The 22,736-nt window shown below is 46.4% G+C and overlaps 1 protein-coding gene across 1 annotated transcript in view; it reads right to left on the minus strand.

Moving 5' to 3' along the window:
• WDR19 (WD repeat domain 19) overlaps positions 1 to 22,736 on the minus strand; it is a 2,828,275-nt gene that overhangs the window by 795,397 nt on the left and 2,010,142 nt on the right. Inside the window, exon 26 of the mRNA XM_069631788.1 lies at positions 8,684 to 8,808. Within this exon, the coding sequence (XP_069487889.1) occupies positions 8,684 to 8,808 (125 nt within the window). The remainder of the gene's footprint in view (positions 1 to 8,683; positions 8,809 to 22,736) is intronic.

Raw genomic sequence — 22,736 nt, forward strand, 5'->3', positions numbered from 1 at the left:
TATGGCATTTGTAACGCGCCTATACAGAAGTGTTTCAAGGCGCGACGAGGCAGGGAGGGGGGAACAAGGGGAAAACAGACAACGATCCTACTAGGCCAGGTGTCATTCAGATCGTGCAAGTGCAGGGGTAGGGGGGAAGTGCAGTACAAAGTAAGTAGAATAAAAATGAATAAATAGGGCCAGCTGGTGGCAAGTGCAAAGTAAGTGCAGACAAGTGCTGGGAAGGGGGGGCTGTAGGGATACAGAGACAGTCCCGCAGTGCAGGGGTTGCCAGGGAGGCAGTGCAAGTGGAGAGTGGCTGGGCCCAGGACCGAGGTCGCTGAGAGTGGCCCAGTTGCAGATTCAGTGCAGTTTCAGTGAAGAATTTAGCGGGGGAGAGGGAGAGAGAAAGCAGAAGCAAAGAGGAAGGTTTTGAGGTGCTTCCGGAACCGGAGATGGTTCTCCTCAAGTTTCAGGGAGGCAGGAAGGCTGTTCCAGAGGGAGGCCCCTGCCGCGGAGAGAGATCTACCCCCAGCTTGTTGCTTCGAGAAGCGGCTGACCCTGAGGGAGTTGGAGACGGATGAGCGAAGGTCTCGAGAAGGAAGACATTTAGGAAGAGAGAGCTGAAGGTATTTAGGCCCCAGGCCCCAGAAGGCCTTGTGGACAATGCAGAGGGTTTCGAACTTAATCCTCGCAGCCACTGGGAGCCAGTGTAGAGATTTCAGTCCTGGAGAGATACGGTCCCTGGGCTTGAGGCCAAGGACAAGTCTCGCAGTTCTGTTCTGGATGAGTTGCAGAGGGCGGAGAGTGGAGGCAGGCAGATTAAGATAGAGGCTGTTACAGTAGTCCAGCTTCGAGAGAACCAGGGCACGGGAGACAGTGAGCTTCTGGGGGAAGGAGAGGAAGGGAAGAATACCTCTGAGGAGGTGCAGCTGGTAGTGTGACTTCTTAGAGACGTCAATATATGAGGAGAGAAGGAGAGTGTGGAGTCGAAGATGACCCCGAGTTTTTTTGCCTTGCAGGTAGGAGCAGGAAGGGGGCCAATGGAGGCTGGTCAGAGAGCTGCAGGGAAGGAGGGAGTGGGTGTGCCAATGAATAGGATCTCAGTCTTACTGGCATTAAGGCAGAGGTCATTGGCGGCACAGCATTCCTGGATAGCAGACAGTCAGTCAGAGATGAGGGAAGGAGAGGAGGAGGCCGAGGGTAGCCTGAAAATGAGCTGGGTATCGTCCGCATAGCACTGGAAGTTGGGGCAGAGAGCGGGGATGCGGTGGGCGAGGAGTGCCAGATACTGGTTAAACAGCCAGGGAGAGAGATTAGATCCCTTGGGGACACCACAGGTGGAGAAAATGATGTCAGAGAGGAAGGACCCCAGTTGGACCTGGGAGGGTCGATTCGAAAGGAAAGAGGTCAGCCACGCCAGAGCCTGACCAGTGATACCCAGGTTATCACGGAGACGGTTGAGCAGGATGGCATGGTTGACAGTGTCAAAGGCAGAAGAGAGATCAAGCAGAATGAGAACACACAGAGTGTTGGAGTCGAGGTTCAAGAGCAGGTCCTCACGGATGTTCAGGAGAGCAGTTTCCGTGCTTCTCGCAGCTCTGAAGCCAGATTGATGGTAATATAGACTACCAACAGATTCTGCATGGAGGTTAAGCTGGGAGATGGCCAGTTTCTCCAGGAGCTTGCCCAGGAAGGGAGTGATGGAGATTGGGCGATAGTTAGCCGGGCAGGAGGGGTCGGAAGAGGGTTTCTTGAGAAGAGGGTGCACAAGGGAGTGCTTGAGGGGGGATGGGAAGACTCCAGAGGCGAAGGAGTGGTTGCAAAAGTCAGCCAGGGCAGGAGCCAGGGAGTCGATGTGGTCCTTGATAGTTTTGGAGGAACAGGGGTGAACCTGTTTAGACGAGACTTTCATAGATCGGACTTGTCTGGAAACCTCGTCAGCAGAAAAAAGGGGAAAGGCAGAGAAGGAGGGAGGAGGGGTGGCTGCTGCAGGGCCAGAGGAAGGGCCGGGAAGAGAGGGATGGAGGTGATAGGAGGAGAGTGAGGACAGGATGTCCTGAGTTTTAGAGATGAAGTGAGAGGCCAGTGCAGTGCAGAGGGCCTGGGAGGGGACAGGAGAGGTAGAGACTGCAGCAGGGTTGGCCAGCTCTTTGCAGATTTTAAAGAGTTCGGCCGAGTTGTTAGATGCCGCAGAGATGCGGGCTTGGATAAGGGCTCTCTTCTTGGTGAGAACGGAGAGCCGGTATTGCCTTTGGAGCAGGCGGCAGGCCAGTTTGTCAGAGGATGAACATGAAGCACGCCATTTCCTCTCTGCCACCCTGCACTTGCGTTTTAGGGTGACGAGATCCGAGTCATACCAGGAGTTACATTTGGCTTTGGGCTTCAGGCGGATTCTCATGACGGGGGCAAGGATATCAAGAGTATCAGATATAGCAGAGTGGAGCATGGAGAGGGCTGTGTCAGGGTGGGAGTCAGCTGAAGGGGGAGGGAGGGGCGAGAAGGTGGCAGCGAAAGCCTCAACTGACATGCGCTTCATGGGTCGGATGACCGAGAAGGTGGGTGGCAGTGACGAGGGTGGCTTTGTCTGTGGGGTAGGGAGGGTGAGGTGGGAGGATAGGTGAAAGTGATCACTCCAGGAGAGAGGAGTGGAGAGAGGGACAGAGAGGGGAAGGTCAGAAGAGATCAGAACATCAAGAGTGTGCCCTGCAGAGTGAGTAGGCCCAGACGGAGAATAGAGAGTGAGAGAGAGTCGCAGAGGTCACGAAAGAGTCCAGTGGGGGGACAGGAGGCATCCAGGTGGATGTTGAAGTCACCAAGAAAGAAGAGTTCAGTGGTTGAGGACAGGAGTGAGGAGGAGAGGTCAGCCCACTCAGAGGAAGGAGGAAATTTGACCAGGTAGCTGATAGATAGTTGCCACGGTAAGGGAATGGCTAGGAGAGAGAGAGAGTCGGCAGACAAGACATTCAAAAGAAGAGTAGGTCTGCGTAGGAGTGACAGTGGCAGGAATCCACTCAGGGAACTAACCCTCACACTAAACAACATAAACATTCAAAGCAACATAGAAACAACATAAATAAAAGGTTACCAAACAACCAGTGTCTTCGATGACTTCTACTTGTCCTGGGCCGACCTTGCTCTCCCAGGAATGTCCCAAAGCCAATTTCTTCCAAGGAAATAAAAGTCTCAAAACAAGTCTTGAAATGTTACAAAGAAACAAAAGTTCAGACAAATACGTATCCACTGGTAACAGTTCCTTCCTTGCCTGATGGAAAGATTTCCTTACCAAGTTCCAAAAAGAAAACAACACCACCAATGGTATTCCTGGATACCCTCCTTCCAGGAAATAATGAGTAAAGTTCAAGACAAAAGTACCACTGTTACTTAACAACAACTCTTCTTCTTGCAACTTCTGCAGTGTCTTTAAATACAGTTGTCAGGATGCTTCTGCTTAGGGTTTGCTCGTTCTCTAAATCCCTTCTGCCAATGATACTGTGCGAGCAGGCTCCCTTGCTCCACAGTCAACTTCTGCTCCTACTACATTCAACTGATACAGTTCTGACAAAGGCATTGACAACCACAGTTCTACTGCTGCTTATAATTGTAGGAAACCTCCACAAGACTCTTCAAGCTCCACAGGTGGGCAAGGCACTCTTATCTCTTGTATGGTAAGAGGGGGCAGTCTCTTTGCCTTTCTGTCTTGCAGCTACCAGAAACTCTGTCCTTAGCTTTCAGACTGTTTCTTCTCAACTTAAACAGTTTCAGCTCTGCAGATTTTATTACATTTCTTTTAACAAGTACCCAGCTCCCTTCACCAGCTTCATATGTCTTTTGCCTACAGCAGTTGCACTTAGGCTGTAGTACCACTCTTTCAGCCTTGGACAACCTTGTCACCCTTGCATCAGAGGACTTGGGATTTGCAACAGCTTCAGTGACTTTATAGTAGTGATGTTTAGTTCTTAAATGTGCTCATTTCACTTTAGCAGGGTTTAGTCTACTGGCTTGAGTAATACTTGTTCTTAATTCAACTTCAGCCACTTTTACAACTTCTACAACAATGTTCGGAATATTACAAGTAGCAAGTTTCTTAATGGAAACTCAATTAGGTGTTTGCGATTTCGTTCTGATGTTTTTCCAAGGCACTCGGAAAACACTGAATCATGCGCTATCTCTTCTGATACAAGATATACTTGTAATATTGCAGTAAAGTCGAATTCTACTTCATTAGGGTTACCATCAATATTCTCTTCCTTAAGAAGAAACACGTGACCGCTCAGCAACAGGTTACATCTAACAATGGGGAAAAGAAATGCTTTTTCTACACGCACGTACTTCAGCCTGTTAATATACGGGCGTGATACCATTTTTTAGTTAGAATGACTTCCCACTTCTGCGAACAAGGTTTACCCGATTTATGTGCGTGTGAGTGAAAAATGAGCTTGTTACAGTTGCCGGCAAGGTCTTCTTGATGATTTGGAGTACAGACCTTCCCTTTAGCGACTCCACAATCACATAGACTGTGGGCTGCCTCTGCTTTGCTGCTTGGTTTCTTCTACTGCTTCTGCTACAGACACTCTTGGGACCCACACCACTCTGCTGCATGTGTGACTGCGATCTGGCCTCATTAAAGGAGAGTCTTCCCCTCTCCAGCTTCCCTCAGCTTGCTTCTGTACACGGGCCTTGGGTGGATGGACGACTTCAGCTCAGCATTCACAGCAATAAGGCGCACCTGGAAAGACTGCCTGTTTCTTCCAGCCTCTTCCAATGCTGCCACAGCCAAACAGGATTTTTCAGCACAGGACCAACTCGGAGCATGCAGGTGAAATCTGCGCTTCCTCTGCTCTGGCTTCCCTTCTGTGATCACACTTCCTATCGAACTGTCAACCTTGTGCTCTGCTTCTTCTGCTACTGCCGACCTTCCAGTTCCAGCTTCTTTCTACTGCTCCACCTTCCTGCTGCAGCCTTTTATGCCCCTCAGGTGGGTTAATTGGCCCTTAGGGTTAATTGCCTGACCTTGCCAAAAGCTATAAGGCCTGCCTGTCCTTGATCCTGCATGCCTCCTCAGCCCTCTTCTACGTCATAGTCCCTGAAGAATTCTGGCACATGCAGTCCAACTTAGAAACATTTTGTTTTCTTACTTTTATAATAGGTTTAAGAATGTTTTTTCCTCCCTTGATATTATTAAAAGAGGAGTTATAAGGTTTAACCTTTTGAGAGGTAGATGGGACAGGAAAAGACACATTCGTTGTTCCTTTTGGTATACTTTTGAAACGGAGGAGGATGTGTGATTTTAGGGGGAAAAAGACTGGTTCTGGAGAGGTGGTAACTTTAGACATTTTAAGTCTAGGTTTTATTAGCTTGGTTGTAACCATAGACTGACATTCATCTGAATGACAAGATGCTGTCTCCCCATTACCCTGGGCCTTGTCTTCACCCAGCTGATCCTCCCACAGCACACCACCAGCAGGATTGGGATCAGGAAGCATCTACCCTCTCCTGGCCATTTGGGATGAGACTTTAGGCAGAGTTTTAGTGGGGATCTGCAGGATTCTCCACACTGTTTTCTCTAAATGATTGTTTAGGCGAACCAAGTCTTTAACTGGGTGGCCTGCCAGCTAGTATTTGATACATTATGTGGCCGTTTTTTTTTCTGCAGGAAGACGCAGGAGCGCTGTCGTGTTACTTTAATGACACTGGAATTATAAGCATTGTGTACGTTCTTTAATCTCTGACAGTTTTCTTGTTGCTCTATTTGCGAAGCGAAATCTTCTGGCACTGTTAGAGCTGTCAGCAGTATTGGTGAAATTGTTCTGTGGGCTGTGCCAGGGAGTTACATTAACAATGGGTGCCTGCACGACGTGTGCAAACATTTATGCAGTGCACCCAATGTCTGAGCGAGGTCAAGACAGTCCTTAGCACAGTTTAGTTTGTTTTCCCCAACCTGCACGGAGCCCCATATATTTAATGAGACAGTGTTGCAATGGTTGTGCCACAAAAGATGGAGGTAGCAACGGGTACTAGTCCCCAATCTGCTGGAAGAGTGTGGGTCAAGGTACTCTCTCTAACCAGGGTGCGATTTAAATGGTCAGTTTTGTTGTGGCCTTCTTTGTGGCTGTCCCCCGCCCTTTGATGAGGCTAAGGGTGGATGACAAGCGGATCCTTCCTACACCATCTCTGGGCCCATCATCCACTAACATGGGGGCAGGGGTGTGGGTTTTCCGGCTACCCAACCAATGATAGCTCATCCATAATAGGCGAGGCGGAACCGCCCCCTAGTACCTTCGCCCATTATGGAGTAGCTGAGAGAGCTTGGTGTAAACGCTGAGCGCTCCCCAGCTGGTGGACTGCTCCTGGGTTGACAAACTGTCAAAGGTAAACATGGTTTTCCTCTGACAGTTTCTGTTCCCCCTGCGCATGTCCAATGGACCATGCAATGCCAGGGGCATTTTGCCTCTCCGGCCTTGCATAGCCCACTGGGAATGCAGGCTGGGGATTGCACCCCTGAATGTACGTGGGGTGCTTCTGCGCCTCCAGGGGAAAATTCAAAGGGTCTGAAGCAGAGACATGGTGGCACACAGGCTTCTGCGCTTATCTACAGGAAGCGCTCTTTGCTTTCTGGTTTCTGTTCGTGTATTGTGGGGGCCGGAGTGCTTCTGTGTTGCCAGAGAGGCCGGTGAGCAGAAGAGTCCAGACTAGGACTGAAGATAAGAATCTGTGTTATGTATGCCTGCATGTGTGAATGAATGAGTGAGTGTATGATGAATGCAGGGTTCGAAATTGAGAGTCAATGAGCAGAAGCTAAAACCAACTCTTTGGTGTCAGGCATCACCCAGTAGGCAGGATCCACTGCTGGGGTACCAGGAGAGAGTACATTGCGCACCGCACAACTAACTTCTACAGGAGAGGCAAACTTTACCTTTTGGTCCATTATAAATGATCCATTATGTTTAAATGTGTACTAGATGTGTCCAATTCTTTTTTATTAACATTTTCAAATACTCAAAGTAAATGTCACATATATAATATATGTTTGTATGGAATCAGTTGGCCTGGGGAGCCAAAGGTAGTTCCTGGTAGATGTTGGTTCCAAGCCAGGCAGGTTCTCCTAGGCTGCAAGCAGGTGTTAAATAGCTTCCAGCTATTTCGAACCCCGGAATGGGTTGATGCCTGGGTGGATGCTGGCTGTCCATATGAATGAGGCAGTGGGTGGTGTATGGGTGTGCAAGTTAATGCTGTGTGAATGAGCAAGTGCATTTTGCATGGATGTGTGTTTGTGCCGGGTAGTCCACTGATGTAGGGGAAGAGAGGACGACAATGGCAAAATCAAAGAATTCCAATGCAACAAACAAAGCTGTAACTTTTTTTACTGTGCTTCTTTGATAAAGCAAGCATGATAAGTGTCATTACATGGCTAGACTTGCATTTTGGTGCAGCCAGTTTGGACATGATTTCATATTGTGGCATGGCATTTTTAATGCCAAAGAGAATTGGAATATGTTCTTATGTAGGGATACTGTCATATATTGGCAGAACCTGCGTCGGCACGTTTTCCTATAGTATCATTACTGGCATTATGCACACAGCAAACATGAGTAGGTTCTTATATGAGAATAGTGGCATGTATTGGTGCAGCCAGCATGGAAATATATGGGCATAACCAGCGTGAACATGTTTTTATACTGCCATACATTGTGGAAAAAGGTATCATGAAAATGCGTGGGGAAATGCACTATTGGAATCTGTTGGATTTTTTCCATGAACTACCCTACAACCAATTGCAAACGGTCTTCTTATAACTCAATTGTTCACCTAAAGTAAGCTGTAAAATGCACCATTTTAACCCATTATTCAAAGGTTTTTCACGGGAAGAGACCCCCCCAAGAACCTCCCTGGGTTGGTTGTGCTCCTTCGCTATGTGCAGTCGCTCTAGCATATTTGGAGGAAATATTTAAGCCACTCCAATTAAGAAATTCACCAGCCACCGCTGGCAACATAACCAATAAATTGATTTATACAATATGTTTGGTCAGTTTACAAAGCAATATAAACGATGTAAAATAGGATGACCTGGCCAACAAGGTTCAGAATACTCTTTTTGACTTGTGGTATTACTGTGAATAAATGGTCCCATGTAAATGCCATCACGTCCACACACCTTATGTGTCTGTCCTGTGTGTTGGCCGCTTGTCTCGGGAGGATAGCTCAGGGGCAACGTGCTCGCCTTGGAAGCCAGACGACACGGAGCAACACAGGTTCGATCCCCGGGTCCGTGCTTAGAAACCTCTGGATATTAAGCGCGTTATAAATAACCTATCATATCTTATCTCCTAATAAATACACCTATGCATCTCGTTATTGGGTATTTTAAGTAATGACAAGAATGTTAGTGACATATTCATATGATATGTACAACTTATTTTCTTGTAATTCTTCTGCAATCACTCCTAACTGGGGTGTTATTTCTATTTGAGGTTATGGTTTTTAAAATAAGATTATGATTTTTTAATAAGTGTTTCACAATTAGGCCTTGTAGCTGGTTATAATTCTCAACTTGGTAAATCTGAGGAGGATACTTTTCTGGTGAATAATCCTCTCTTTTGCTCTATGCAGCGACAAAAAGACTTCATTTTTCACAAGGCAGTAAAGAGCCAACAAAGTAAAATGACAAAGCATGGTGACAATCATTGCTGGTGGTAATACTTACCAATGATATCAGCATATATCTCCATCTGATTATGCTGTTGAGCCAGTTGAAAAGCTTCATCATTACATTTGGACATGACCAGGAACTGGATCGCTGAACCATAGTCGCCCAGTCGCAGAAAGAACCTAGTTGCAAAAATAATGGAATTACAGTATGAAAATATAAAAACATCAAGATGAGACCTCATACAATAAATGCAGATGCGACTCTTCCCACAATCAGGAAACAGCATCAATACCAACTTCTATGCTTAATTTACAGAATATGTTAATAACAACTACATCACAGTCAATGATCCCTTATATGAAGTTACAAGAAGCTCTAATTGAGACGATAAAGGATCAAACGACTATACTTGCCTTAATACATTCAAAGCAAATCTTTCTAGAATTATGCATGTATAAAATACAAGAACGATTGGAGGTGGAAGCTCAAGCTAGTCACATGTGGCAAACTAGATTATTTGATATTGCTCGGAGCGACGGAGCTGAAAAAACAGACCTGACACAAGCTCTAATCACAATGATGACTTCAAATAACAAACAGCAGAAACCAATATTGGAAGATCCGCCAAACCCCAAAAGATCAAATGAGCTAATGCTACAACAGAGATCAGAAAACAACAGTGGACTAATCAAGGCAAACAAAAGCGAGGAAGAAAGGAATAAGCACTACATCATTGAAGAGAACTTGATTGACTTGAGAGAAGAAGTCCCTGCTGTAGCAAAGGTGGACAAACCAGCGATGAGGTCAAAAGAAGACCAGAGTAAAATAAAGGACAGCAACAAAATGAATACGAACTTGAAAGAATCAGAAAATTACGGGATCTTTACAAAAGGAAACAAGACACCAGTAACTAAAGAATCCTCCAAAAAGACAGCACTCCGCAAAAATAAAAGACAAAGAGAATCATGCGCTTCTCTGAGATATTTGACAATCCCAGTAAAGGAAAACCACCAAATCATGAAGAAACAAAAACTGCCGAAGCTAAAAACACTGCAGCAGGGGAAATCTGATGCTACAAAAGCAAATACACAGACATCAGACTGTTACATTGAAGAGGGAACAATAGAAGAGCTGATGGATCTCTCAATATATATGGAAGAAATGTTTGATCAATCAGAAGAAGCGCAAATCCAAATGAGCGAAGAATCCATGATCATATTGGATCAATATCTGGATGATAATACACACGAGAGCTCAAGGTTAGAGCTGACCTTTGACGAGATATCAAAAGTGGAATGGGAAGATGACTTATCTCAAATGCCAGATGAAAATGAAAGGCCCAGGCGAACATAAAACCTGAATGAGGAGCCATTGCTATTAGAGAGAGAGAAAAATAACAAATACAAGAAAGATGCAACCAAAGGAGCATCGGAAAATACAATAAAACTACCGATTTTTGTTATCCTGCAAAATAAGCACAAAAAAAAAGGAATTAACAATAAAACTACGAAGATTACTAATGAAAAGCGATAATCTGAATGAATTGCACAAATGTGCTGCGGTTGATACAGGCTGTCCCCAACACGAAAGAAATAACAGCAAAAGACAAACGCCATACAATTTTGTGAGGATACAATAATGGGTCAAGTATGGATAGAATTCACAACGGAAAAGGAGCTAGACGGAATGATTGACAATAAACTGATATTCGAACAGCTAGGATTTGAAGTATCTACGCCTGATGAAACAAAAAGCGCAGCAGTGAAAAAAAAATGATAACACCAAACCAAAGGAAACTAAATTATAAAGGAAAAGTGAATAATAATGCTGTTGACCACCAGAGCAAAGCACCTGAGCGTGACAGAACGAGAAGAACGAGCGAGAATGATGAAAGTGGGAAAAAACGATACCAAAACCGACATGAAATATACATGAAGTACGGAATATGGAGACAACTGGATGAGACAATCCCAGAAGATCAAGAAAGGTATGAGCAACGAAGATAACAACCAAATAAAGAGAAAACTTCAACTACCTCGCTTTGCTCATGGAATACCCGGGGATATAGACATTTATTTGGTATTACGGACCAGCACCTATATACATCTGACCTAATTTGTATACCGGGATCTTGGCTAACAGAGCAACCGATATGCGATGGGTACACAGTGATGATGAATCCTGCCATTCAAAAGGAAAAAGGCCGCCCTTCTGCAGGTTTCTTAACGTTGATTAGAAATGCACGAAAACTCGACATGATCGAATCAGAAAATCTGAACCCCTGGGCACAAATAACGATAATCAAATGCAAGAGCGAAAACATCGAGACAGTGGGTCCCACGACGCACACCGGGAAAGAAGAAACATGGGGCTTAATGAACGTGTACTGGAACCCAAATAGTGTCACAGAAGAACATTTCATAGACACTGATTTCTCGGCTATCGACCAAGCCAAAGAAAAATATAAAGAGATAGAGTTCATAATGTGCAGAGACTTAAATATCCATCTCTAAGATAACAATGGCAAATAACTCAATGAACATAACCTACTGTACCGCGCCAAAAGTTGGAGAAAGGACACGGCAAACAGAAACATGAAAAGGTCAGATAGCTATGACACAACTACAGGCCGGTTGATGGAAACCTGGGCAAGAGGGAATTCAACAGCTATAATTGACTTCATCTACATGACAAAAGGCATACATGAACAAATCTGCTATAATCGAAACATCAAATCTGAAAACAGTGATAATTTTTTAATGATAAGAGCATGGCACATCGAGCGACAAACCAATGAAAAAGGGGCATTACCACAAATGGAGATAAATAACAGAGGGAACAGACTAACTACCAAACAGAATGATAAACTCAACATTAGATGATGCACAAAAAATTAATTATGAATGGTTGCTTCATCCATTCAAGCAATAGAGCAGAACAAATCAGGAGCAAACAACAAAAATCCACCCTCATGCCTATAAATTGAAAGTTATAATAAAAAAGAAGGAACTGAGGATGAAGATAAAATCGATAACAAAACAAAACTTAAGTGACAAATTTAAACAAATCAAACTGGCAAAACAACAATACAAAAACTGGATGAGGAATAACAGAAATGTAATCATGCAAGAAGATGCAGGAACACAAGACAACTATGGTCCCTATTACATGACCAAACTCATGCGCAAGATGCGATGATTGCTGATCTACCAGAGTCGAGGTGGATGTCATACTTTACTTAGCTATATGGGAAACGCCAACCGCTGAAAGAAAATACACAGACTGTGAAGAACACAACATGGCAATGGACATGGGAGCCTGACGATATACAGAAAGCAATACAGTCCCTAAGCATTTCCAGAGCGCCTGGTCCGGACGGCCTGTCAAATATGATAATTTTCTTTTTATTAAACTTTATTTTTGGAATTTTTCAAACTGTTACAGAACAATCACACCCACATTAGGATGTGTTACCCATGCGCCGTCCGAAACCCTCACCGTCCCCTCCCCCCAGTTCATTCCCCCTCTCAATCTACTAAATTGATGGTAGGTTGTTTCTTCCTCCATGTATATCAGTGAGTGCGCTGGTTCCAATGTTTGGGTAAGTTACGTCTCAGCGTCCTGGGTGCTGTGCCTTCCTGACGAGGATGATGCGTCCTCGTCTGCCTCGTTGATCAGGTATGTTACAAGTGGACCCCAGATATCGGGGGGGGGGTGCGTGTTGGGGCAATGTCTTGATGAAGTCCGACTATGTCCTGGCAGTAGAGAATGTCTTTTCGCCAGTTTGCTACCGTCGGGGCTGGTCCCCGGACCCATGACATGGCGACTCTTCTGTGAGCTAGGGTTAGCAGTACCCCTACCAGTTTCCTCACTGCTGGTGAAATCTGTTTTGTCAACCCAAGCAATGCTACCGTCGGGATTGGCTGTGTTTCCTCTCCTATGATTGCTGATGTCATCTGAAGGACTTGGGTCCAGAATGGTGTCAGCTTGGGGCAGTCCCATGCGAGGTGTATAAAGTCAGCCGTGTGGCTTCCGTATCTTTCACACTTTGCCGGTACATCTGATTGTTGTCTGCTCTTTTTGGCAGGAGTAAAGTACGTCTGGTGTAGGAAGTTAAAGTGGATTTGCTTGAGGCGTGAATTGAGAGCATTTTTTAGTGTTTGTCGCAGGATATATGTCCATTCCTCATCCGGGATTACTAGTTGGAGGGATCTTTCCCATCTTGTTTTTGTGCGTGTGTTGATGGGTACTGTGTCTATTAGGATGGATTTGTAGATGGTTGAGACTAGTCTACCATCGCCTCGTGCCTGGATGATGTTATGCAATAGTTGCCAAGTTGGGGGTTGTTGCGGAAAGGAGGTGAATAGTGCTTGGAGAGTGTATCGGGTTCTAAAGTATAGAAACTAATAAAGGTTCCTTCACTAAACAGTTCACCCAGAGTGTTTATCTGTAGCTTCTCCACCCATTGGTGAAATACCTTTTCAGAGGTCAGAGGGACCCCTGGTATGAATTTTACAGAGAAGAGGGGCGAATATCTCACTTGAAGTTTGTATTTTTGTGCGAGTCTCCTCCAGATCCCATAGGTCGCAAGGACCACGTTCATGGTGTTAAAGGGTACTGGGAGCTGACTGATGATGACCGCCCTCAGCAAATTGGGAGTTGCTAGGGCACGCTCAATTTGCACGTGTGGTCTGATAAAGTGCGTTGCATACCAGTGGCTGAGGAACTGCGCTTGGGCCGCCCGAAGTATCTCTCTAAGTCTGGGAGGGCTAATCCCCCACTGGATACTTGAAGTATCAGTGTTGAGTGAGCGACTCTGGCCGGTTTGCCCGCCCATAGTTGCTCGAGGACCAGGCTTTTAGTTCTCTTTAAAAAGGATTGTGGGATCAGAATGGGGATGTTGGAAAAAAGGTATAGTAGTTTCGGTAGGATCACCATTTTAACTAGTGAGGCCCTTCCCCACAGGGTTAACAGGAGAGATTTCCAGCGGCTTACTTTCTCTTGTAGTGTTTTTAATACTACTTCGTAGTTGTCTCGCAATACATCGTGGTAGCTTAATGACATGAGTATCCCCAGGTAGCGTACCCGTGATGTCTCCCATGCAAAGTGATAGTCATCAGTGAATGCTCTAGTGGCTGGGGTAAACGGGAATATGATAAATTTAGTATGATTGATTTTTAGGCCAGATATTGCCCCGAATTTAATTACTTTTCTCATGACTGGGTTTAGATTTTCACTGGGGTCACAAATAAATAGTGCTACATCGTCCGCATAGAAGGATATAATCAGCCTGTTTGTGCCGATGCTGAGCCCTCTGTGGAGTTGCTGGGATCATAAGTTTGACGCTAGGGGTTCCATTATTAGCGGGAATATTAGCGCCGATAGCGGACACCCCTGTCTAGTGCCTCGTTGTAGGTGGATTAGAGAAGATCTTGCCGAACCCACTAATTTGATACACCTCCACTAGAAGGGGAGCTAAGGTATTGGCAAAGGCTTTGTAGAATTCTCCCGTTAGGCCGTCGGGCGCTGGGGCTTTGGTGTTTGGAAGGGTTTTGATGGCTTCTACTATCCCCTCTGAAGTGATGGGTTCGTTGAGGGGTTCACGCAGCACTCTCTCTGCCCAGTAGAGCTCAGTATCTTCGAGGTACCTGTTTAGGGTGTCAGTGTCTGAGTTGTATTTTGAGGAATACAGGTTTTGGTAAAAGGTTTTGAATTCTTCGACTATTTCCTCGTCTGTGTGCACAAGCGTGCCTTGTCTGGTTCGTATCCTTTTGACTGTCGTCGGCTTCCTGTCGGCATTGAGCAATCTTGCAAGGAGGGCTCCCGGTGTTTTGCCTTTGCCGTATTGATGGACTTGACTGTTTCAGCACAGGAATTTTAACTCCCGTTCTGCCGTGGTTCTGAACGTTTGCAACTCTTCTTTAAGTGCTGCTTGGGAGCGTGGGTCATTCGTGGTGGAGTATTTGAGTTCGAGGTGCTTTAACCGTTCCTCACTGGAGGTCAGTTCCCTTCGGATCAGCTTAAGGATGCCGTTCTCCTTAGCCAGGCAGACTCCTCTTATGAAGCACTTCAGCGTTTCCCAAATTGTGCCCATCGAGTCCACTGTGCCCAGGTTTGTTTCTAAGAATGAAGAGAGTTTGTCCCGTAGTTCTGATGCAAACACTTGGTCTTGCAGGGATCCAGGTTTGAAACGCCAGTGTAGCAAGCGAGATTTGGTGGCCGACGGGTTGCAGATGATGGTTACCGGGGAGTGATCTGAGAAAGTTTTAGGTAGAATTCGACAGGGCCCCCAGTGAAGAGGAACCCTGGCCGAAATGAACAAGTAGTCAATTCTGGAGCTGGCGTTATGCACTGCCGAGTGGAACGTGTAGTCGTGCTGCTCCCAGTTGCTGTGTCTCCATGCATCTACGAGACCGTAGGCTCTACATATTTCCTGCACCTGGAGACTAGCTTTGGAAATGGACGATGTTGTAGTACGTGACTTGTCTTTCGTGGGGTCTAGGGCAGTGTTCAAATCGCCTCCCCAAATAATCGTCGGAGAGATTTGTGCCCAGAGGTGTGTAATCACCCAGTCAAAGTTGTTTGCTCCATCTATAATGGGTCCGTAGGAGTTGACTAAAATAATTTCTTTGCCTGCTATGATCCCTCTTACTAAAAGTGATCTGCCTTCAGTGTCTTTCTCGATGTTTATCAACTGAAAGCCGGTTTTCGGCTAATCAGGATCGCCACTCCTCTGGCATATGATGAGAACGAGGAGAAGTATCTATGACAGCCCCAGCTTTGGGCTCATTGGTGTTCTTTTTCAAGGGAAAGATGCGTCTCCTGGATCATGGCTACATCAATGTCATGTATTTTCAAGTATTGCAGGAACTTTCTTGTTTTAGAGGGGAGGTTACCTCCCCTAATGTTCCATGTGGCGACTTTGAACTGTTTGCTTGGCTTGCGTGGTTAAGCTAGTGTTGTTGCATCTGAGTTGAGGGGTCGCAGGGCGCCGTGGACGGCGTCTACAGCTGAGTGTTGGAGGTCTCCATGGTGTTCGGGAGTGGGGACACGGTACTGCCTGGTGGTCTGGGGGGTCGGCATGGGTAGGTGGTTCGGAGGCGCAATCGCATCCCCATTCTTCAACTTCCTTCCTTACACGGGCAACCCCCAATTCGCCCGTCTGCTCACTTGAACGGGGTACAAACCGCAACGGTGCATGTTCGTTACCCGGATTCAAACCCATTAACAATAAACAGTTGAGATGACTTTTGCTGTGCAAGGGGTACTAGGGGCTTCCCAGGCTGCACTGTCTAGGAGTGCATAACTACTGTTTTTATTTTGGTAAGGTAGCTGCATTTTGTACTTAAGACTCATGCCGTTGACCTTGAATTGGTTATGTTGGGTTTCTGTGGAATCTTTCCCTCTGCGCGCGTGCCTGGTTGGGATTTGGCCCGGGACAGCCTGCACGATCTAGGAATGCGTTTGTCTCCTCCGGCGTTTGGAAGAAGTGGACTTTACCACCGTGTTGTTGAACTCTCAGCCGTGCTGGGAAGAGCATAGAATAGGATATTTGGTTGTCTTTGAGCCTTTGTCTGATGGAGGTGAAGGATCTCCTTTGTGACTGGACTGCCAGGGAGAAGTCGGGATAAAAGTGTATCCTGTCTCCGTCGTGGTGTAATTCGCCTTTCTCTCTGGCCAGTCGGAGAATGGTATCACAGTCTTTATAGTTAAGCAATTTCGCAATTATCGGCCTGGAGGGAGCACTCGGAGCGGGTTTGGAGGATGGAGTTCTATGGGCTCTCTCTACCACAAACATGTGAGAGAGAGCTTCTCGACTAAAAAGGGTGTTGCAGAGCATTTCGACAAAGTCTTCCATTTTGGATTGAAACTGGTGTTCTCTCACACCGACAATCCTAATGTTATTTCTTCTGGAGTGGCCTTCCAAATCTTCACATCTGGCGTTGGTTGCCTTCATTTGGGTTTCAAGTTGGGTGACTTTTGCTGCTAGGGTTGCTGCGCTGTCGTTTAGATTATATACGCGCTGTTCTACCTCGTTCAGGCGCTCAGTATGGGTGTCCATTCAGTGCTGTAGGAGATCAACTTTAGAGGAGAGTCCATCCATTTTGTTGTTTAGGATTCCTATGCCTGCTTTCAGGTCTAGCAGGAGTCCTTTGATATCGGTTTGCGGAGGTTCCCTCGTCCATTTGGTGCAAGTCGGCCATTGGGGGCTCTGGATCTTCCTGGAGCCTGGGGGTTTTGGGGGCTGCTCCGGTCTCAAAGGTTAGTTTCCTCTGTGATCTATCCGTTTTCCCCATTGGATTTACGTGGCTGGAGGTGGCTGCGCCTGGAAAGTGGTGCTTGTGGATGGTTAATGATGCGCCAGCAGTGCCCCGGCGCTGGAGCGAAGTGTGTGCTGTGCGGGGATAGCTGGTGGTGGAAGTGTGACCTTCTGGGGCCATACAGACGGATGTGGTGCTTAACTCTGGTTCGGCCTGCTGGCTTGAGGTTTCTGAGATGGCTTAGGGGCTCAGTATCAGGTTCGGGGGGAAGAGTGCGCCGTTTTCCAAGGTGGTATGGCGCAGAGATCACTCCCTTAGCCGATGAGGATGCAAGCTGATGGCTGTGGACGTCTCCTCACCTCACCCTGGTGGGGGAAAGGGACCCAAGGTGCAATGCACTCGTGTGAGCTGGTGGAGGGAAGCCGGTTTGTAGGGATATATGGGCAGGTTGTTTTTAGAAGGCAGTCTGCTTGGGTGTGGGGGGACCACAGCAGGGGTGCGGGAAGCCGGGCCCTTATTTCATAAGCATGCGCTGTACCTGATATGAAGAGTGGGTGGTGGAGCGCCTGCTGCGGGACTCCTCTGGTCACTCTGGAGCAGTTGCTGGGTGGTTGCTGCCTGGGGGTGGGGGGTGCCGTCCGAGACCCCTAGGTCCTTTTTCTTTTTTCTCCTGGCATGGAGAGAGGGGGGCACTGTGCAACGCGCCGGATCCGGCGGCGATGAGACGGGGGGGGGGGGGGCCCTGGGAGAGAGCGCACCCCCGTGTCTCGCTTCCTGCTCCTCCCCGCCGCTGCTGCCAGAAGCGTGCCCTCTCCTCCCGCAGCCCCCCGGCGCGAGTTGTTATCGGTAGTTGGCGCAGAGCTGCGAGGCTATCCCTGCGGGGGAAAGAGAGGGTGGGGGATCTTGCTCCAGCCCCGGGTCGCGGCCTGACGAGGCACATCTGGCCCGCGCCTCTCAGGAGAGTGTTGCGGACAGGCGGTACTCCTCTGCCAGGTCTTCATGCGGCCTCGGGCCGCCACTTGTTGCTCCTCGATCTGCTGGGCTCACTCGCCTGCCTCCGGTGCCGATCTCGGGCAGCTGCGTTTGGGGTCGCCGCTTTGCCGTTTTTGTCCCAAACTTCGCGTGTTTGTAGGGCAGCGTCTAGCCTACTGGGCTGGTGGACGGTCAAGGCGGTAGAACACCAGTTTAGGCAGGATTGTGCAGAATTGATTGTGGGCCATGTGGGAGCTCGCTAAGATGCGGCCATCTTGGTTGGCCCTCTAGCGCCCTCAAAATATGATAATTAAACAAAACCCAGAGGCCTGGGGTTCAATATGTGACAGCATATTTAAGTTAATACAAAAGACAAATACTATTCCAACTACATGGCGATAAGCCACCATAATACCAATATTCAAGCATGGCTTAACAAAGGAACCGATAAATTACAGACCCATGGCTATACTGGACCCCTTAGGCAAGATCTTTGTGAAACGGCTATTAGAGAATTTGAACATCTGGGCAACAAAAGAAAAGAAATATGCAAGACAAACTGGTTTCGTAAAAACAATAGGAACCAACATCAACCTATTTTTATTAAACCTGCTAAAGCACGAAGGAACAAGAACACAGATATACGCTGCATTCGTGGACATAAAATTAGCCTTCGATTCTGTGAATAGAGACTGCCTATGGGAAAAACTGGGTACATGGGCCTGTCCGAGCAACATCATTGAGCCAATCAAACTTCTATATACGAAAACACTACCATAAAAATCAGAATGTCCAGAGATGGAACACTTACGGAACACATCAAGGCATGGAATTGCCTGAAACAAGGCTGCCCGTTAGCTGCCACACTTTTCCATCTATTCATGGCAGATTTAGAAGCAAATATATATACGCTGCTAATGAACCCACCAAAAATAAACAACACAACAATATTGTGTATCATGTACGCTGACGATATTGTAATATTGGCAAAAACTCCCAGAGAACTACAGATTGCACTCCAGAAATTGGAAAAATACATGAAGAACAATCAGTTAGACATAAACACTCAGAAGACAAAAATTATGTCACTAAAGAATCAAACTAAAAGGAACGGACCATCGATCTCCTTCCACATTGGAAAGGAAAAAGTGGAGCAAGTGACGAAGATAAAATATCTAGGGGTATGGATATCACAATCTCCAACAGAGAAAGAATGGTCGCAACATCTAAAAGCTAAAGTTCTATCATTAGCACGCCAGGCCAAAACACTCCACCGAAAATATGGGAAATTCTCCATGACCCCTGTTATAACATTCTACAAACAAAAAGTAAAGGCAATTCTAACATATGGAGCAGAATCAATGATAAATATCGACAAATCCATCTGGACACAACTCGAAGGAAGTTTCTGGAGGAAAGTATTAAACCTACCTGCATCTTTACCTATGCCTCGCATCCGAGCAGAACTCGCCCTCCAGTCATTGGAATCCATGGTTGAATGGAAACAATTCGACCTATATCGGAAGATTATGAGCGAATCATACGCGCCACCATTGAAAATGCTAAGAAATAAAAAAGATGGAAGTAACAAGCAAGCTCTGGAAGTCTGGATAAGATCGACCGAAGCTAAAAGAGAAGTACAAGGCATCTCCCTTGAGATGCTGTTAGAAAGACCACAAAAGGCGAAGAAAAGAGTTACAGAGAACGACTGGATAAATACGAATAAGCTCAAAGAGAAGTACCAACATGACATACCATGTAAACTGGATTCCAGACCGATTAACAAACTGCCCACGTATCTGAAGATCTTCTCTTCGTCTAAGATAAGAGATACGTTCATGAGACTACGGTTAAACATATTACCAACGCGAGAAATAATGGCGCAAGGAAACAAACCACTGAATCTAAAAAATACTGTCGATTTTGCAAAGATAGAGCAGTAACTGAGAGTCTCTATCACATCATCATATGTCCTGCATTAGCTGAAAAAAGAAACTTATCCAGAGGATGGAACATGAACAATCAAACGTCGCTTTCACCCAAAGATCGATGGGCATCATTGGTAGCAGGAAACAAGAAAAAAATGATATATGCATTGATATCTTTTTGGAACAATGTAATGGAGAATGGACAAATTGGATGAGGAACAACATGGACAACGAGACAGAAGGGATCCAATGTAAAGTACCAACGAAGAAGGAAAAAACGAGAGACTTTTGTGAAAATGAGACTAAGTAGAAAGTGATAAGTAAAATATGTGAATAAAATGAAAGGTTTGAATTGTAAACCAAAACATTTTAAATAAAAAAAATAAATAAAATAAAAACACAAATGCATAAGCAGCATAGAATGCAGAGTAGTAACGGCAGCACAAAAATAAGAAATAATTGACAAGGGATACGTAACCCTTTCATTGTCTTTAGTAGGTATGTATTGCCACAAGGCATGGCAGGAGTCAATAAGCAAATACATGTTTCTACATTCTAGGTTTACAAAGTAGGAGGGAAAAATAACAAACGGTAGATGAAAATGTAAAAAAAGAGTAAACTAAATGACTGTTCCCTAAGCTCAGACAGGGGTTTGCCTGGGTTCTTGAACCCTTGGGTTCTTATTCTCAGGCTGAAGGGTTTCCAGCACCTACTCCTTCATCTACCATAATGCTCACGAATCCCTGGATTCTCAGTCTCAGACAGGCTTTGACTTGAGGATCCTCTGCACCCATCTTCACTTACCAAGTAGTTACTCCCAGGCTATTAGGGAGAATTCTCCTTCTAGGGCTAATTTCCCTCACCTAGTGAGTCCCCCAGCAGTTTTGCTGGATTTCTGGAGTTTATCTTTTCCACCTGGTAAGAGTGTACATCCTTCTTTTCCACTCTTACATCTGTTTTGGCCTATGTGTTTTTACTCATTGTGTGATCTTGGGCACTGGAGCACACCACTCCAGGTGCCCCTATTCTTGTACGGGTTACGCCGCACCTTTAGTGTAGTAACCCAGGGTTGTCTTTAAGACTTCCCTCTGACTCCATTTCGCTGGGGCTGACTACTGTCCCCCAGAGAAAGGTAAAGTTGCCATTTACTTTACATAGTCATTTTTACCACAGACCCAGTACACCCCATCTTACATGGAGTACTGGAAAGGGATAATCTTCTTCAGCCAGAGATCGCTGCACACTGCTGTAGTGGTCCGGATAGCCACCTGCTGAGCCTCTCCTGTTTTTAAGGAGCACACCTTTTTCGTTGTCGATTCTGCCGGCTTCACCCCTGTGTGGTGCAGACCACCTTCAGACGCCCTCCTTCACAACGAAGCTCCAGGAATCAGTGGTCTGTGGGAAACCAACAGGAACAACTGCCAGGGCACCAGCTGCATCGTTGGAATAAGGTACTGTGCTCTACTCGAGGAAACTGGGTGAATCCCTTTTCTTCATCCTCAAGGTTCATCCTTGTCTTCCCTCCTTCTTATAACTTTTGCTTCCGAACATTGACAATATCCAAGTACTTTTGGGCTACGCTGAATCGTGAACTGTCTAACGGTGTGATCTTCGGCACAGGTCTCCGGTGTCACTTAAACCTGGCTCAGACCCAGTACACCCCATCTTGCATGGAGTACTGGAAAGGGATAATCTGTACCCCTTTTCTCTCTGTACCTCCCTACCTTCATGAGCATTTTTTAGCTCTTTTAACATTTAGACTTGGCTGGTGGCAGTGGTATCTACCCTAACTTTTCTACTGCGATTATATTAGATAAACGTGGTACTGTTCTTGGCTATTATATAAGCCTCGAACATAAACCTGCTTGACCAAATCATCTTTCTTTTGGCTCCGGTTGGGTTTATTCGCCATTTCTTTTTGTTAAAAAGTGTTTTACTTTGCACGGCAAACTAGGTTTGCCTTCTTGTTCACCGTCTTTTGCCGGGCTTCTGCAGAGAAGCCCTCCTCTTGGCGCCTGGGTGTCTGGGTAGACTGAATGTGGGGAAGGGGTGTAGTCACCCCCTGCACAGGGTATCCTAGAAAACCCAAATCGCACTTTGCCATGATTGGCTGAGGTGGTTGTCCCAGCTGGACAACCCCCCCTCCTGCGTGATTGACAGCCAGGCTGTGTGAATGGGGGTTTTGCGCACAAAAGGCAGGTCTCTGGGGCTAGAAGTCAGAGTCGCCTCTGGAAGTACAAGGAACTGAAGAGAAGCGGAGAGAACGACGGCTGCTGCAACTACCCCGTCCCGGTGAAGCCCTGCTGCAGTCCTGAGCTATCTTCCCTTCAACGACTAAGAGGAGATCCAGTCGGGAGTCTTCTTCCCTTGAGCCTGGTGGGGATAACCAGCTCATCTTCTTCAGCCAGAGATCGCTGCACACTGCTGTAGTGGTCCGGATAGCCACCTGCTGAGCCTCTCCTATTTTTAAGGAGCACACCTTTTTCGTTGTTGCTGCTGCCGGCTTCATCCCTGTGTGGTGCAGACCCCCTTCAGACGTCCTCCTTCACAACGAAGCTCCAGGAATCGTGGGTCTGCGGGAAACCAACAGGAACAACTGCCAGGGCACCAGCTGCATCACTGGAATAAGATAATGTGCTCTACTCGAGGAAACTGGGTGAATCCCTTTTTTTCATCCTCAAGGCTCGTCCTTGTCTTCCCTCCTTCTTATAACTTTTGCTTCCGAACATTGACAATAGCCAAGTACTTTTGGGCTACGCTGAATCGTGAACTAACGGTGTGATCTTCGGCGCAGGTCTACGGTGTCACTTAAACCTGGCTCCGACCATTTGACTTTTGAACTCCTGTTTCTGAGTGTTTCTCGATACTGTCTGCCTAACCTAAATATTGCCTGTGATTTTTGCCTCCAAATCCCTCTGGGTATCTCAGGTGCTAAGTGTGCTTTTG

This window comes from Ambystoma mexicanum, chromosome 6q (genome assembly GCF_040938575.1).
Source record: "Ambystoma mexicanum isolate Mex_15411 chromosome 6q, UKY_AmexF1_1, whole genome shotgun sequence".
Classification (NCBI taxonomy): Eukaryota; Metazoa; Chordata; class Amphibia; order Caudata; family Ambystomatidae; genus Ambystoma; species Ambystoma mexicanum.